This window comes from Alosa alosa, chromosome 11, assembly GCF_017589495.1.
Source record: "Alosa alosa isolate M-15738 ecotype Scorff River chromosome 11, AALO_Geno_1.1, whole genome shotgun sequence".
Classification (NCBI taxonomy): Eukaryota; Metazoa; Chordata; class Actinopteri; order Clupeiformes; family Clupeidae; genus Alosa; species Alosa alosa.
In genome coordinates, this window is record NC_063199.1 from 16915874 (window position 1) to 16933679 (window position 17806).

Consider the following 17806-nt stretch of genomic DNA (forward strand, 5'->3'; position numbering starts at 1 on the left):
TTCCAAGCTTTTGCCTGTTGCAGATAAGTTGCACTTAAAATCTTTCCCTCAACCATTAAGTTTTAACCTATTGAGGAGTGAATTCTTTTTCTGGCTCCTTCTAGAATTCTACGTAAACAATCTACAGGGAAAACATCTGAGGGTATCTGAGGATGCATCATAGTGCGGAACTCTCGGTTTGCGAATGTTCTAATCACATATTTGCGACCGTACTCCTCAACAGGTTAAAAAGTTGTGGGTTAAATCCTCAGCAAGGTGATGTCTTGTTTGCGGTTGCCTTGGCTGCTCAGGGTTCGCTGAGGTGAGAGAGTGTAGGGCAGGTAAGCCAGTCAGAGGATGTCCCACTCTTCCTGGCTGTAAACACACTGGTAGCGTCGCACACACCTGCTTAACATTTAGCTCCACAGAGTGATCTGACTCTCAAAGCCATCCGTTTCTATCATGAGTCTCAAAAGAGACCAGCGAGGAATCACACACTACACATCACACAGAAACCTGTACTGCAAGACATGATCTTGTCCCATCTTATGAACCACACACTACACATCAAACAGACACCTGTACTGCAAGACATGATCTTGCCCCAATTTATGAATCACACACATCAAACAGAAACCTGTACAGCAAGACATGATCTTGCCCCAATTTATGAATCACACACATCAAACAGAAACCTGTACAGCAAGACATGATCTTGCCCCAATTTATAAATCACACACTACACATCAAACAGAAACCTGTACTGCAAGACGTGATCTTGTCTCATCTTATGTCAGGGAGGCCAGGGTTCAGCTTCTCAAATGTCCACAGGATAGTCATTATATGTGCATTTATTCATTTAGCAGACACCTTATCCAAAGCGACTTACAGTGAGATATACTGTACATGTTCATCAGTGAGCTCCTTGGGTGGATACTATGATAGTATCTATCTATCTAGTTATCTATCTAGCTATCTAATTGGCTTGTTGTGTGACATCTCAACATTCTACATCCAGATGGTCTGATTGTTGAAGCATCTCATCTAAGTCCATCTAAGTCAAAATCATCTGCAGGGCTTCGTGGGTATATGAATCCAGGCCCAGGCTACAAAGATGGATGGTTTGGTACCTCCCCATAACGTGATCCCCAAAACTGCAAAACAAGATGGGGTAGAGGGTGGAGGTAAACATGTGAGCTTTTGAATAGCTTCTCTCATTTAGGATAGGTTAGATCCCAAGTGGCACTTCCATTCCTATATTCTGTTGTCTCTCTGCAGGATATAATTGAGCTCTTCTCTGCATTTGTAAAGATTAAAGTTCAACAACAACACATCAGGTCACAGTCATGTTGACTGACACAAAAACATCAACAACAAGCAACTCAGATTTGACTGCAGTTACGACTTAACTTTAATGATTTAACTCAGTCAACTAAAATAAAAACATGAGAATACATAATGTTTCCAGTAATAACTTAAATTAATAACAAATAACAATCAGCTAAAAGCACAACACACAAACTCCTAAAACTTCCCTGGAGAGACATGAAGTGTGTGAGAAAAACATGGCTGACAACCCCACACCCTACCCCACCCTCTGTGTGTGTATGTGTGTCTGTATGTGTTCATATATCAGTGTGTATGGGCATGTTCGTTGTGTTTATATGTGACGTGTGTTCATGTATTCATGTATGAATGTGTGTGTGTGTGTGTGTGTGTGTGTGTGTGTGTGTGTTTTTTTATGTTTGTATACTTATACATATGAGTGTTTAAAGTGTGTATGTGTGAGTCTGTATCAGACAGAGGTTCATGTTGAGTGCTGGTAGAAGTTGCAGCAGGTGTAGTCTAGAACTATCCTGTCCCAGAGTGGCCTCTCGGGAGTGCCATCTTCTGTCCAAAAGATTCAGAGGACTCAAAATGGCCGCCTCCCCCCGTCCTCCCTCCTCTCGAAGTCGACTGTTTGCTTATTTGATAAATGAGATCCTGTTCAGTAGCAGTTATTTCAGTTATTTCAGCAATGGGTTTGTCAACAGTTTCATTATCACTTCATTCACTCAAGCCATGTCTTCCTTCCTTCACTCCCCTTTTTCCTCTCTTTTTTGTCTTGCTTGTTCATTATCTCTCTCTCTCTCTCTTTTGCTACTGCTTGCTTGCTCTTTTTGTTTTCTTTCTCTCTTTTTTTCTTTCCCTCTCTCTCTCTCTCTCTAACACATCTCCTTGTCTGGTGTGACCATCCCTCTACAGCACCTGAAACTTGTGGTCCAGGCAGTCCACGGTGCTGAAGTTGAGTTTCCAGGCCTGCTGGTCCTTGTAGTCCAGGCAGTCGACGGAGCTGAAGCCCAGCGAGGATGCGCCGTAGCCCTGGGAGGAGAGCGACGGCGACTGGCTGAGCGAGCCGCTCATGGAGGGCACGGTGAGGGGGCTGAGCGCGCCGCCGCCGCTGGACAGCTGGGAGGTCATGGGGGACAGGTAGGGGCTGCAGTCGAGGCCGCTGAAGTAGGGTGAGGAGCCGTAGCCCTGGCTGTAGGTGGTGGGCTGACCGTAGCTCATGGGGTAGGGCGCCGGCCGCTGCATGCACGGCGTGGTGGAGCTGCACAGTGGGTCGGACAGAGGGGACAGCGAGGTGGGGCTCCACACGGACACCGCCGCCGCGCCCGCGCTCACACTGGGCACAACGGCGGGCACAGGCGGTGGGGCCACCTGGGCGTTGGCGCCAGGGTCAGAGGTCAGCTCTGGGGGAGGGGAGGACTTCTTCTTGGGCGGGCGAGGCTTGGGCTGGCCACTGGACTGCTGCTGCTGCTGACGGCACTTTGCCCTGCGGTTCTTGAACCACACCTGAGAGAGAGAGAGAGAGAGAGAGAGAGAGAGAGGGGGAGAGAGAGAGGGGAGAGAGAGAGGGGGGGGAGGGCGGAAGACAGAGGATTTAGGGTTTATTATTGTACATAAATGCAACTAATTACCAGAAAATATATCTATGTGTATGTTAATTTATTAATGCATGCATGGTTTGTCTGTGTGTGTGTGTGAGAGAGAGAGAAAAAGAGAGCGAGAGTGTGTGTGTAGAGACAACATCATGAGATTGCACTAGAGTTAGTGAGCAGAAAGCCTTTCAGAGTAATGCTAACTGGTCAACAGGCTCCTGACAGGTGGTTCATATGGTCATATACCCCTGATAACTATTGCAAAGATTTGTGTGTGTTTTAAGGAGTGTTATCTCTACATGGTTCATATGGTCATATACCCCTGATAACTGAAAAGCCTTGTACGTCTGAAAAGCAAACCGGATTAATAAGAACATGACTCATTCCCTTAAAGTAGGAGTCCATCTTTTTGTACTACTGTCCAAGTGTCTGTTAATACTGGATGTATTTCAAGTACATGGTTTAGTGAAGGACCTGGGTGAGTTAACCCAGAGGAAGTGGTAAACCTCCTAATAGAAGTGCCATATACTTGTACCATATACTTATATATTTGGGGCAGCCGTGGCCCACTGGTTAGCACTCTGGACTTGTTGCCGGTTCGAGCCCCGACCAGTGGGCTGCGGCTGAAGTGCCCTTGAGCAAGGCACCTAACCCCTCACTGCTCCCCGAGCGCCGCTGTTGTAGCAGGCAGCTCACTGTGCCGGGATTAGTGTGTGCTTCACCTCACTGTGTGTTCACTGTGTGCTGTTTGTGTTTCACTAATTCACCGATTGGGTTAAATGCAGAGACCAAATTTCCCTCACGGAATCAAAAAAGTATATATACTTATATACTTATACTTACTTATATACAACTGTAGGTTTACCATTTACTGTGAGTTAACTTACCCAGATATGTCACTAAACAACATACTTAACATTGCTCCATTGTCTTCCATGAAACACTTTCATATACTGAATCAGCAATGTTCTCCACGGGTCTGTTTGTTCAGGTGTGTGTGTGTGTGTGTGTGTGTGTGTGTGTGTGTGTGTGTGTGTGTGTGTGTGTGTGTGTGTGTGTGTGTGTGTGTGTGTGTGTGTGTGTGTGTGTGTGTGTGTGTGTGTGTGTGTGTTGTTGTTGTTGTTGTTGTTGTGGTGTCTTACCTGAACTCTGGACTCAGGCAGGTTGATTTTGAGGGCCACTTCCTCCCTCATGAAGATGTCTGGGTAGCGTGTCTTGGTGAAGAGTGCTTCTAGGATGTCTAGTTGTGTGCGGGTGAAGGTGGTGCGTTCCCGGCGTTGCTTACGAGGGGTGGCTATAAGGAGCAAAACCAAAACACAAGAGTATTTTAATATGTCAATATGACAGGAAAAGGCAACATAGCTATCCAGGAGACCAAAGAGGGACCAAACAGAACTCCTTAACACTGCATGAAAGTCAATAGAGCTCTACTACACAACAAATGGACAAGAACTTGGTTAACAACATTACAGATAGTTGTAATGCCAAAATCAATTAATTATCCTTGCCCCCATCCTTGAAGAAGGTATTTCAATCAGGTCTGTCCATCCATCTGTGTGTGTGTGTGTGTGTGTGTGTGTGTGTGTGTGTGTGTGTGTGTGTGTGTGTCTATTTAGTGAATATAACATTTTAAATATAATTGTATATGTATTTATAGTGGAGTCACAAGAATAACATGCATGATTGAATGACTGAATTTTAACTGGAACAAATCTCTGGACAAAAAAGAAAACATCCAGTTTGCTCCTTATGTTATCTCAGGTCAAGTCCTTACCACTGAGAGAGTAGTGAGGAGAATATCACATACCTATTTGCCCAAACCATGACTAACTTGAATTTCCCCTTGAGGATCAATAAAGTATCTATCTATCTATCTATCTATCTATCTATCTATCTATCTCTCTATCTAACATTAACCATTTGAGTAATGTGTGTAATGCAGGGAAACAACAGACTGCTTTGTACAAAGTAGCAGAGGGTACTTAGGAGGCACTACCATAGTTAAAAACGAAAAAATAACACATTTTAGACTACATCAACAAATAATTTAAGCTATAAACTGCAACGCGTTGTCCTATTTCACTTCTTTAGGTTGGTGTTTTCAGCGCACACTGGAGCCTGGAGGTGCCTCTACAGGTCGCCATGTGTCATTGCAGGTCTGGAACTTTATGAAAGCTGCTGGTTTGCAAAGATGCCACCTGTCTCACCAGAAATAAAGAGCAGTTTAAAAAAACTCTTCTGAGGTGTCTAAAACGTCACTCATTACCTGTTACACTGATAGTATGAGGTATATAGGAGTAACAGGCGGTGGATGTTATTATGATTGATGAAAAATCTGTATCTGTAAATCTTGTGGTTGTGATATAATTTATCATATCACATATGATAGCAGTAAAATCTTGTCAAGGAGGGCAAATATATGTGTAACGTAAAAAGAACCAGAGCAGACAAAGCGCTAAAGTGCACTTCTGAAATATATCCATATTTTTCCACATTTTATTCACCCCAAAATAAACTTAAATCTTTATTAGGTTAATCTGTATTTAATGTGATCATGTACTTTAGATGCTAAAAAATAGTTACACTTTGCCAAAGCGTAAAACTCCTCATCCGACACGGATGACTTTTAATATTTCCAAATAGAATTGTCTTGGATTGCTGGGTAAATATTTTTCTTCACTTAAATTATTCGAAATAAAAGTTGGCGACCATTCTGAATCGTTCTTTAAATTGTACATAAAAAAAAGGCTTTTAAAATACATTATTTAAAACCAATATATCGGAGTGGAGTACAGCCAACCAATTTTGCGCTCACAAACGTTTCCACAGGTCCGCAGAACCAAGTGCGTTCATAACAACGTAGAAATTTACGTTATCTTATTGTGAATTCAGCTTTTGTAAAATATGGTCTAATCAATCTTATGTGTTTTGTGACAGTTAACAACTAAAACAACTTCCTTCGAATTGCCTAGTTTCTCAGTTTCGATGTTTTGAAACGAATTGCCATTTTTAAACGAAAGGTTAGGCTATCACAGATTTTCCCACTATGAACCATAATTCTAAATATCAACCTATTATTATTATTATTATTATTATTATTATTATGTTTTTATAGCCTATAAACATCACATAATTTGGTTTTGTCCACATTTTTATTCTGAAGACAAGACAGCGCCAATTTAATAATTAATGTGACTTTCGTTGTAACTTTGAAACCTAGTCTAACTTAAACCTTTCTCTTCGCCCCTTTATATAATTTTCGATTTCTTTCGTTATTCGCCAAATAACAAATACAAGCACAAACCTGGGTATCCAACGGCTGAGTGGAGAAGATCCATGCCCGGTCCGGAGAGCGTTAACCCGTTCACTGCGTAGTGAGGTTGCTTTATGTAGGACATCATGCTGGAGATAACGGGATCTCTCTCCCTCTCTTACAACAGTTCTCTTTCCCGATCTCTCCTCACACGCCCGACAACTGTCTCCCAGAGGGACCAACTTTGACTTTTTGATGAAACTGAAGTCTCCTCCGGTCTAAAATCCACCCCTTTTCAATCTGCCGCCAAAGTGTGGAGAACACCTGTAGAGATGAGAGGCGCTTTAGGATTCTTTAGGTTCCTTTTCTTTGAATTCCTTTTTTACAATATAGCTCTTTGGTGTACACAAACAGTTACAACAGCACTGAAACACATGCTTTGCTGAGAAGGCTCACACAAAAATGGTCGTGGAAACATACGCACCTTTCTGTCGAATTCCGCTGCAGGTAGAGGCGCGTGCGCTACAACGAGCGCGGGCACAGTTTGGAGAGCTAATCAGGGGAAGGCGCGTTCTGGTCCCTCTCTTTCTCTATCTCCCTCCCTCTTCCCCGTTTTTTTCCCGGCAGCACGTGAGACCGCAATGGAAAGATTCACCAATGGGCTGGTATTTTTTTTTACTTTGACTTCACGTGCCGAATTTCTGTTTGCAAATCTACATAGAATGAGGTTCAACTCCTGCATTCTCTTTGTCATGATATTGGGTCTTCACGAGATTGCGTGGAGAAATCTGTCATTCTGATTTTATTCTGATCTGTCATTTTTTTTTATTTTAATTCGGTTATCTTATCGCTTATTAAAATGAATAAAACTATAAAGGCACACACTGTTATATTGTAAATGTAAACATGTTAATTTGTTTTTTTTGTTATATGAGAAAAGTGATGAAATAGTTTCTGGCAAATTTAGGTAAATAGGTGTTATTTGTTATTGGAGGCTATTCATTATAATGATTTTTGCTTTCTGAAAAAGATGCAGATGTGGATATTTCTTTATTGGTTTTGTTTGGGTGTGTGTGTGTGTGTGTGTGTGTGTGTGGAGGGACTGAGAGGAACAGGATAGCCCTCAGCCAGCTGAGGGACAGGGGCGGAGGAGGGGCAGGGGCGGGAGGAGGAAGGGGAGGATTTGGGTGGATTAGGAAGAATAGGCACAGGGCTGAGGGCCTCCTTTGTGAAGGGGAGCACGGATAAAGAGAGGGGGAGAGACACACAGACCTCAGAGAGACAGATGGATGGATGGATGGATGGGTTGAATGATGAAGTAAAGATGACCAAAGGAATGAATGTGTGGGGACGTTGCCCAGAAGGCTGTTGTTGCCATGACGAATCTGGTTTTGACTGGCAGGGATTGGCCCAGGTGCATCTCAGAGTTACTGAGGTCACTCCACAGACATATACCTGAGAAATGCAGGTATACAATTCCTGATTTAGGGGGGCCGCTGTGGTACTGTTACTTGCATTAATCCAAGTCAGGACCAAGTGTGACCTGCAGTCATTTCCAACCAAAGCGAAATCTCTCTCTCTCTCTCTCTCTCTCTCTTTATTTCACTTCCTGCCACACACAGTATCTCAATAGAGACTAACAAGCCCCTCAAATAAAACAATGTTGTTTTAACAACATTGACAATAGTTCAGGAACTGAGGCACTCTGGAGGATGGCCATTCAGCCAAGTAGCATGATGTGATTTTGCCTGTAGGACTCTACTGTCCATCACAAGGTGCTGAAATGTGCTTGATGATGCAGCATAATAACACAGGCCAACATAAACACTAGCTTATGTTAAGAAATGTATATGTGTGTAAGTAGATAGACAATATTACGTTATAATTATAAGATGATACGTTCAAATATAATGCTGTGGCCTACTGTAATACCACATTCTGTATGTTTTTGATACAGCATTCAGGTTTTGATTGATTGAAATTATACCCACCCATGGGTCTGTGCTTGTGTGTGTGTTTCCGTTTTGAAACATGTATAACATGTTGTATAAACAACAGTCAAATAGATAGCTGCATAATTCAGGACAGTCAAATATATTCCTGTATAATTCAAGTATCAACACAGTTGTCATTAGGCTCACATTACTGACCATGCAAGAACTAAAATACTTGCTGAAAATAATAGTAGCAGTTTAAAAACTAATTCAATAAAAATGACAGCCTACACTCAACTCCAGAAGTCATTAGATAGATAGATAGATAGATACTTTATTGATCCCTAGGGGAAATTCAATTCATTAAACAGTGTTTAACTCAAAATGTGGAGGAAGGGTGTGCTCCTGAATTTTTATAATTTAGCCTATGCAGGTTTGTTGTTGCTTTTCAAACACTGTGGTCCTTATCTGACATTTTTCACAACTGATTGTTATTGTTATTATTATACTACAGTACAGTTATGGAATGGATATGTCCCTGATTACATATAGCCATTACCAGATCTCTCCTACTCCCAAGGTAAAAACCAAATTCCAGCATCTACATTCTAAAAGCTGGATCGAGATGAGCATGTTGGAGGGCTGCGATATGGTGACTCTCTGTTTTTATTTTTATTTATGTTTTTGGTCTACATCGGACTAGTACTTTTAAACTTCTATGAGCACACAGACACACACACACACACACACACACACACACACACACACACACACACACACACACACACACACACACACACACACACACACACACACACACAGATGGATGGACAGACCTGATTGAAATACCTTCTTCAAGGATGGGGGCAAGGATAATTAATTGATTTTGGCATTACAACTATCTGTAATGTTGTTAACCAAGTTCTTGTCCATTTGTTGTGTAGTAGAGCTCTATTGACTTTCATGCAGTGAGTTCTGTTTGGTCCCTCTTTGGTCTCCTTTGAGACTTTTGTGAATTTTTTTTACAATCTGATGAGAATAAAGGTGTGGTAGCGACCTGACAGAATGCTATTCTTGAGAAAGGGAAACAAAGTACTAACTAATACCTGCATTCAACTAGACAATGTTATGTCTTTAAGGCGTGTAGTGACTGCAGATATTACTATTATTCAACTATGAATACTATCACTGATAATATTTCCATAGCAGTGCATATGCTTTGAAACACAAAATATAAGAATGCAACTTCATCATTGTGATGTGAGAGGTTTTGATCCAACTGAATTATTTTACTTTTCAATCAAAAGCCGGAGTGCTGCATTGAATGTCTTCTGTGTGTGTTATGTTAGTATGAAGTGTATTCTCTGTGTGTGTGTGTGTGTTTGTGTGTGATGGGGGCAGGGTGAAGAGATGCTGAGGGTGGGGGTAGAAGGGACCTGCCCATCTGGCAGGCACCAGCTATGCAGGCACAAGAGCAATTATGGAAGTGGACTAACCTCTAATCCCCTGCCACATGCTGACACACACACACACACACACACACACACACACACACACACACACACACACACACACACACACACACACACACACACACACACACACACTCTAGTCACTCACAAATGCATATACACACATTGTGACTCACACACAAATGCACGCACATGCAAACACACACACACACTCAGCTCACACATAAGTACAGAAAGACACATACACACACACACACACACATGCACATAAAAACACACACATAAAGGCACATAGAGAAAGAAAGATACACCCAGATAGACCATTACCATTCACACACACAAAAAAAGCCTGCAGTCCCTTAAACTATCCTCCTCCAATCTCTTGGCACTAAAACACATACGCACAGACCTAAGAGAATGGGGCCATGCAGAGAGCAGATTGGGGTGGACAAGGGGAGGAGTGGTGGTGGAGAGGAGAGCAAGAGAAGCAGGTGACGGGATGGATGGACAGACAGAGAAGTGGGAGGGTGGACGAGCAGAGGGGTACTAGGCTGAGGGGGCAGGCCAGGCTCGAGCGGCGTCATCGCTGGCACACTGTGGCAGATAATCCAGATTAGGCAGTCTAAAAAGGGTTGTGTTAATCTGTGCGCCAGCCAGTAATACACAGACCACTGTCAGGACCAATCAGCCACACACACATAATCCCTGTGGCAGGGCAGGACTATACACATACACACACACACACACACACACACACACACACACACACACACATATATACACACATACACACACACACACACACACACACACACACACACACACACACACACAAATGTGTGCACATGCACATGCAAAATACACACACAAATATGCACACATGCACTCCAACACACACACACAAATATGCACACATGCACTCCAACACACACTTGTGGACATAGGCACACGCCTACACAAACAGACACACAAGAAACACACACAAATGTATACGCAGATACGCACAAGCACAGACCCACACAAATGTGCGCGCAACCACATCACACGCACACAGCCACCCACACACGAACAGAAATACGCACACATACAGAAAAGCACTCATGCCTTCAGCCAAGCTCTTATCTATTCCCATAGACACACACCAACACACCTAAAACCCATTCATTCACATTACATTACTGTAAATGCACTTATATAGACTCACAAAGTCACGCATAGACACACACTTAACACACTTAACACACACACACACAGACTGTATCCTTATAAAGACAGGCATGCAGAAGTCTAAAGTGCTGATAAAACATAAGACTTGATATTTGTCCATAATGTCCTAAATATATATATGTAAATAGCAAATAAGTAAATAAAGTAAATAAATATATGAGGCAGAATATCAGTGTGTCAAGAATATTTATTCTAAATGCTCACTGAGACTTTTGATTCTTTTGGATCTGTGTGGATGTGTGGCAAATGCTCTTAACCCACTGAATCTCTGACATAAAACAGAGACTAGGATTACAGGACAAGGGACACATATCTGAAATTTTGAAGCAGACAAACTATATAACATGCATAAAAAAATACTGAAAATGACTCCCAGATACTCTCGGTTTAAGGTTGGATGGATAGCCCAACACGTCTGAAAATAGAGGAAAACATAGTTCAGGATCAAGTAAAAACAGGGGTAAGAGCAATGGTAATTCTTTATTTTTACACAGCAGCTTTTCAGGTTGTCGTTCACCTTTAACCTAGTGATGCACATCAGTGCACAACCTATTCTGAGCAGTCAAGTCATGATGATGTAGGCCTTCTGTGAGGAGATATTATGAAATGTTGTGATTTTATATATATATATATATATATATTTATATATATATATTCTTTCCATCACAGGTTTAGCCATATTCCATATTTCCCATGTGGGGGAAAAAATCCATGAGCTCTAGCCTAAATGATGACCGCGCCCTCTAGTGGATTTCGAAGTGAACTGAGCATGTGGAACACCAAGAAGATCTCATGAAAACAAACTGACAGATTACTTCAGGTAAGGAACTGTTGTTGATGACAGAACAACATAGAAAAAAAAAATATATCAATATATTTATAGATATGTATAAACATATTTTTTTCAGTGATTCGTCTAGCTCAGATAGCGTATTACGTTTCTGAAAGCGTCACAGCTGATTTGTTCAGATCTCTGACGTAGAACTACAACCAGGATGTTTTGAGTGAAGCTTCCTCACGGGCGACTGTCGTGAATGAACAAATACACTCGATGCATCTCTGGACAGTATTGTTCGAAGAATATTATCAGGTTTTAGTAGGTTGAACGTCCTATTAAAACATGCTGCCCGACGTAGAAGGTCCTTGTCCGTTTGTGGAGGACAGTTTTAGTCGCTTTGTGTCACAGAGTAACATGTATGGACTCTGTCAGGCGGGGGAACAAGAACTATTGGCCGCTACTTTAAAGGGGAAAGTGGTTTGTTTCAGATACCAGGATCTCCAACAGAAAATACGACCTGTCGCCAAGGAAGTGCAATTTACTTACATTCCAGGTGAAAACAACAGCACAAGCAGTTTGCTAATTCCCTGCTGGCGTTAGGCTACACACTTCTATCACTGGACTTGGAGGCTAACCAGATGCGAGCGATAGAGGCACCTCACTCTTGTGGTCTCCTAATCGCATTCGTAACATTTAAAAAGTTACTTGATCATTTGCCGCCCTTGTTAGAAAACAAAAATCTATTTCTAATTTTTTGTCTAGGTACTATTTGCTGATATCCTATTGTGTCTGTTTTTGGTATGTTAATGGTTATGCTTTTACTGACTGCTGCCTTTGGAACCTTGCAGTTGATGCAGAGATCGTATCAATTGACGCCTTCAATAAGTCCCATCCTAGCAGGGGGCTAGTCGTGGGCATCACTTTTATCAAGGTACATGTTCCATTAAACTGCACCTCTTCCCCAGAAGTACACTGTAGTCCATGGAAGAGTGTGTTTGAGGCTCTTGGTTGTCTTTCTATTTTCCCTCAAGTAGCCTACTGTGTAAGTCGTCTAAGGGCCTTGAGATGCCCTCCTTGTCTCTCTAGCACACCTTTTCCCACCTCCTGACCTCTGGCCTTTCTTTTAGGATTCAGGGGACAAGGCCACACCCTTCCTCAACATCTACTGTGACTATGAGCCAGGGTCTGAGTTCAACCTGGAATCTATTGCTCGTGAGTGACGTGTGTGTGGCTATGTGAGCCAGGGTCCAACTTGAACATGGACACTTGTGTGTGAATCATGCTTGCATGCGTCCATTTATTTTGCTTGTACCTCATCACATGACTGACTATACTGATTCTATTTGTTCTGCAGAAAGCTGTCTAAATCTGGAGTTGCAGTTTACTCCTTTCCAGCTATACCACACAGAGTGAGTATGCTTCATGCAGCACCAAAACACAGTGGACAGCAATTGTGGATGATATGGGTATTACGTTTTGTGTCCTTGCATGATTGTGAGTAATCCGTGTAATTCTGTTTTTCTTCTGTAGAGTTCAGTGCAAAGATGGCTGCAGTGAAACTGTGTTTCTGCTCAGTGGCAATGACCAGTGCATACACCTCTATAAAGAAGTGAGTCTCTTTCTCTTTTTTCTCTCTCTCTCTCTCTCTCTCTCTCTCCTTTCCCTGTTATTTCCATAAGGGAAAATATATGTTGCTTTCTTTATGTTCTGTAATGTATATAAGGCTTGTGGTTCATCAGTAGTTCACCATGGTTGATAATACTGTGTTACATGTCTTGTCCCTGTGAATCACTGGTGGGGTGTTGACAGCTCTCACCTGGGTTTGACTTGTGCTTTGGCTTTCTCTCTGTCAGAATGCCTCTCTTCATCAGTTTGAAGAGCAGCCGGTGGAGAGGCTCTTCCCTGAGCTGCAGGGACTGCCAAGCAAGTATGACCCTGAGCCAAAACATTGAGGAAAAAGAAGATGGGAAACTGAATTATGAATAATTGGAAACGAAAGAAAGATGTTTTAAATTGGGCAGGGGGGGTGGAGTTTGTCTATTATCTTGTAATGATCACGTAACATACAAGTAACTGTATTCTCTTCTCTTTTTAGTGTGCTGTGGCTGGACATGTTGAGTATTCCTGGTGGGCGGCGCCTCTCTGCATTTGGCTGCCAAAATGGCTGTGTGGGATTGGCTCTGGTTAAGCAGGAGGGCCCTGGTGAGGACACGCCGTTTTGTCCTCTTGTCCACTTCCACTTACTGTAGTTAGTGTCACCATGTAAAGGCTTCACAGATGTTGACAAATTATGGTGTATTTAAAGTTATAAAGTATAAAGTTAAGAGTTTGGGAGAAAAAAATAGTCCTGTTAAAATAAATGCATGCTAGCAAAAGGGGGCTAAATAGGGCTAAATAATGTAGTCAACATAAGGAAAACATTTTCAAAAAAGGTCTTTGAATTCTCTTGGCATCTATGTTTGAAGTTAAACATATTAAAATGAAACAGTAGTATTGATTTTACATTAATTTCATGGTATGACATTTCAATGTCAATTTTTAAAAGCTCATTATAAAGATGTAAGAGCAAAAAAAAACATATTTCTTTATGTAAATTGTCTGAACAGCTACTCGAAGAAGTTTTAGAAATTTCCTGTTGAAGCTACCACTAACTATTATCATTGTGTATACTGACTAGACCAGAGTCTTGTGGAGCAAATCAATCTGCTTAACCTCCTGTGTGCTTTGTGTCTCCCAGAGGTTTTGCAGAGCTGGAGGCTGCAGCAGGACAGCCCTATCTCCACAGTGCTACTCTTCCCTCTCCACACACACCAGACTTCAGACAGCACAGGTGTGTGTGTGTGTGTGTGTGTGTGTGTGTGTGTGTGTGTGTGTGTGTGTGTGTGTGTGTGTGTCCGAAAGAGCAAGAGGGACAGGGTAGAGAAACAGGATGGATGTACACTGCCTGGCCAAAAAAAAGGTCACCACCTGGATTTAACTAAGCAAATAGGTAAGAGCCTCCCTGTGGGGGCAGTGCTATGATCTGGGGTTGCTGCAGTTGGTCAGATCTAGGTTCAGCAACGTTATGTGCTCAGAAAATGAGGTCAGTTGACTACCTGAATATACTGAATGACCAGGTTATTCCATCAATGGATGGAAAAATGAATGCAACGCTAGACGGAAATAAATGTTTTGATATTGCAGAAGCTTGTGGAAAGGATGCCACAGCGAGTGGTGCCCTAATGAAAGCTAAAGGCAGTCCAACGAAATATTAGTGTGTGACCTTTTCTTTTTGGCCAGGCAGTGTAGTCATGAGTGTGTTTTGAAGTGAACAACTGCTAGTTATCTGCTAAATTCCATGAGAGAGAGAAAGAGAGAGAGAGAGAGAGATTGTGTGTGCATTCATTGTGTGTGTGTGTGTGTGGCGTATTCATATATGAGTAGACAAACTGATCTTGGATTAAGTACTCTTGCATGCATATTCTTGGCAGAGGAGCAGACTGAAGGCTACAATCTGCTGGTCACCAGCACTATTGAGGTGGCTGTGGTGTACAGGTCAGTAAACCTCACATACATGCTTCAGTTTCACATATACACACAGACCTCAATTTTACTCACACAGACAGACATGCCAACCTTCACCCTTTTGCATTTAATGCTATCTTAACTATATAATAATATTGTATTGTATCTCCTCCATTGAGGATACACATGTTTACATGTGTTCTTGTGATTGTGGTGTGCACATGTTTGTTTATGCTAGTATACAAATCTGTGCGGATTTCATTGTGTGTGTGTGTGTGTGTGTGTGTGTGTGTTAGGGATGTGGAGGTGTGTGGTATGAGCAAGCCCTGCTGTTTAGCCGAAAGTGACCAATGTGACGCTGTGCTTTGTGCACTCGTCATCGACCTGGACTTTGACGGACAGAAAGAGGTTCTCCTGGGAACTTATGGACAGGTATGACTGGGCAGGGCCACTTCTCATTGGTGGGCGTAGCCTATTTTTCATAAATACAACCAAAACAACAACTTCCATTTATATAGCGCTTTTCAAGACACCAAAAGCGCTTTACAGTGAAGGGGTAACCTCACTAACCACCACTAATGTGTAGCACCCACCTGGGTGATCCACGGCAGCCATTATGTGCCAGAACGCTCACCACACACCAGCTTGAGGTGGAGAGTGAGGGAATGAATGAGCCAGTTACACTGAGGGAAGATTAGAGGGGTTTGAATGAGCCAGGTTACAAATTTATATCTTTTAAAGTTGAAGACCTGCTAGGTGCTAAAGTAGAACGCATGAAAACAATTCTGAATCTTGGAGAATCTTAGACAGTCTAAAGCACATTTCATTACTACAAGGCCACAGTTTTCCGTACTGTGATGACCACAGTCATTGTGGGTATGAAATGCACAGTGCGTTTATGGCGAAAGGTGTCTGAGCCACCTGTTTATTTCATATATGTTTCATTTCAGATATATGTTTATTGTTTACAGACAGATGCAGAATAGTGTATTGACCAAGACCTTGAAGAGCAGTTTGCCGAGTTTGGCAAAAAGTGTAATCACAAACTGTGCCTTTAATGAAAACCCTTGTTTCTGTATGTACCAGGAGCTGCTGTGCTATAAATTTCTCCAGCCGATGACGGGCGTGGCAGGCGACTTCCAGTTAGTGTGGAGGCGGAGCTTTAAGAGCCCTCTGCTGTCCGTCATCTACTTGGACCTGACGGGAGACGGCCTGAAGGAGCTGGCTGTGCTCACACTCAAGGGCCTGCACATATTACAGGTAACACATTACGCAGCATGAGTTATATACGCCAGGAATGATAACATTTCAGTTTGTGTGTTTATAAAGAGTATTGATGTGTTTGTAAAGAATGATAAAATGTATAGTTTGCGTTTTTATGAAGAATGATAACGTTTAAGTTTGTTTGTGAAGAAAGATAACATTTAAGTTTGTTGGTTTATTAAAAGGACAGTGTGCATTGACGAATTCAACTGCATATATAAAGTGGTTTTCGCTGAATAACTTTAATCTCTCTTTACATCTCTCTGTACTTTGACGAATGACTTTAATCATTCTTTAATCAAGTCTTTAAAAACTGAATGTTGTACAATTTTAACTATAAAAATATCTCAATATAATGCATACTTTAGAGGTAAATAATACCTGTTCACAGGATTTTTACGTTAGCATTCCATAATTCGGACCTGATGTTTCTGCCATTTTTCCCCCTACCCCCTTCAGCATAGCCTGTGCAGCACCGCTGAGCTGGTGATGCAACGTTTGGCCAGCAGGGCGGCAGCACTGCAAGTAGCCACCACTGACTCCACCTCACAACCTACAGGCCATGGGGAACAAGAGCAGGGGCAAGAAACCAGTGATGAGCAGAACACCTCCACCTCCACCACCTCTAGCTAAGACTAGAAGCCACCGAAAGAGAGTGATGAACAATTCTGGTGGTTTACAGTGAAGTAATGGTGGGTGATGAAACACTGGGTGAAGGCTGATAAACGTTATGTAAAGTTGATAGAAGCTGGGCTGAATATAAGCATCACTGTCGCTATCAAGAACCAATATCTGATCTGGAATCTGGTTCTGGATCTGTCATCAGCCCGTGAGAGCACAAGTTTGTCTCGTAATGTGAACGATGAGGAAGGTGACTGAGATAATGAGGGTAATGAGGAAGATAACTTTTCCGTGGGAGATCTGACCCCTCTGTGTATTAAGTATCATCTTTACAGTGCACCAAACCAACTGGAAGCAAGTCCAACTACATCTTGTAATAATGGAATATATAACTCGCACTTAGTCATATGTTGACTAGTAAGTACACTGAAGTAACCAGGGACACTTGACATGAAGTGTGGCAGGAAATCCTTCCTCGCTTTTCCAGTGCCTGGACTGGTGTACCCACGCCTTGCCTTAATGCTGAAGCTGATGTGTGAAACTGTGTACTTGTGCAAATGTGTGTATGATCACAAATGTTGAAATGGGGCTGCTTGTGTTTGCACCTCAGATGTATTTGATCATTATGACCGTAACTAACATTGTCTTTAAGTATTAAATAATTTAATGTTTTGTAAACATTGGATCCCTGGCATTGTTTTTTTGTAGACGTAAACTGTTGCCGGCTACGGCACTTGAACCACACATCGATACAGGCCGGGCTAATGTGTGCACCTCTACAACTACTAGGCTAGATTGTGCACCTTTCACATTGAGTTGTGCCATGCTTCCCCCCAGAGCTATGACAAGTTCAG

General features: G+C 42.2%; 2 protein-coding genes across 3 annotated transcripts; one reads left to right on the forward strand and one right to left on the reverse strand.

Annotated features, from left to right (window-relative positions):
- Positions 1–573: 573 nt before the first annotated feature.
- On the reverse strand, positions 574–6724 carry crx (cone-rod homeobox). 2 transcript variants are annotated; one of them, XM_048256185.1, is made up of 5 exons: positions 6638–6724; positions 6205–6477; positions 4043–4194; positions 2227–2814; positions 574–1133 (listed from the first exon to the last, which is right to left on the reverse strand). In XM_048256185.1, the coding sequence occupies exons 2-5, from the start codon at positions 6299–6301 to the stop codon at positions 1086–1088; spliced, it is 885 nt and encodes a 294-aa protein (XP_048112142.1). In that variant the 5' UTR covers positions 6302–6477; positions 6638–6724; the 3' UTR covers positions 574–1085. The 2 variants fall into 2 exon arrangements, with proteins under 2 accessions (XP_048112142.1, XP_048112141.1); XM_048256184.1 differs by lacking the exon at positions 6638–6724 and having other exon boundaries at positions 6205–6610.
- Positions 6725–11772: 5048 nt separating this feature from the next.
- Positions 11773–17630, forward strand: kptn (kaptin (actin binding protein)). The gene is made up of 12 exons (XM_048257167.1): positions 11773–12117; positions 12413–12495; positions 12692–12776; positions 12919–12973; positions 13095–13173; positions 13418–13491; positions 13660–13766; positions 14302–14394; positions 15035–15098; positions 15365–15500; positions 16155–16328; positions 16791–17630. The coding sequence occupies exons 1-12, from the start codon at positions 11907–11909 to the stop codon at positions 16962–16964; spliced, it is 1335 nt and encodes a 444-aa protein (XP_048113124.1). The 5' UTR covers positions 11773–11906; the 3' UTR covers positions 16965–17630.
- Positions 17631–17806: the final 176 nt, after the last annotated feature.

Coding starts and splice junctions, on each gene's coding strand:
- crx (XM_048256185.1), bottom strand. CDS start 6,301: ATGATGTCCTACATAAAGCAACCTCACTACGCAGTGAACGGGTTAACG. Junction 2,815..4,042: donor TGCCTGAGTCCAGAGTTCAG/GTAAGACACCAC, acceptor TCTCTCTCTCAG/GTGTGGTTCAAGAACCGCAG. Junction 1,134..2,226: donor GCCTGGACCACAAGTTTCAG/GTGCTGTAGAGG, acceptor CTTGTTTTGCAG/TTTTGGGGATCACGTTATGG.
- kptn (XM_048257167.1), top strand. CDS start 11,907: ATGCTGCCCGACGTAGAAGGTCCTTGTCCGTTTGTGGAGGACAGTTTT. Junction 12,118..12,412: donor GCAATTTACTTACATTCCAG/GTGAAAACAACA, acceptor GGAACCTTGCAG/TTGATGCAGAGATCGTATCA. Junction 12,496..12,691: donor TGGGCATCACTTTTATCAAG/GTACATGTTCCA, acceptor CCTTTCTTTTAG/GATTCAGGGGACAAGGCCAC.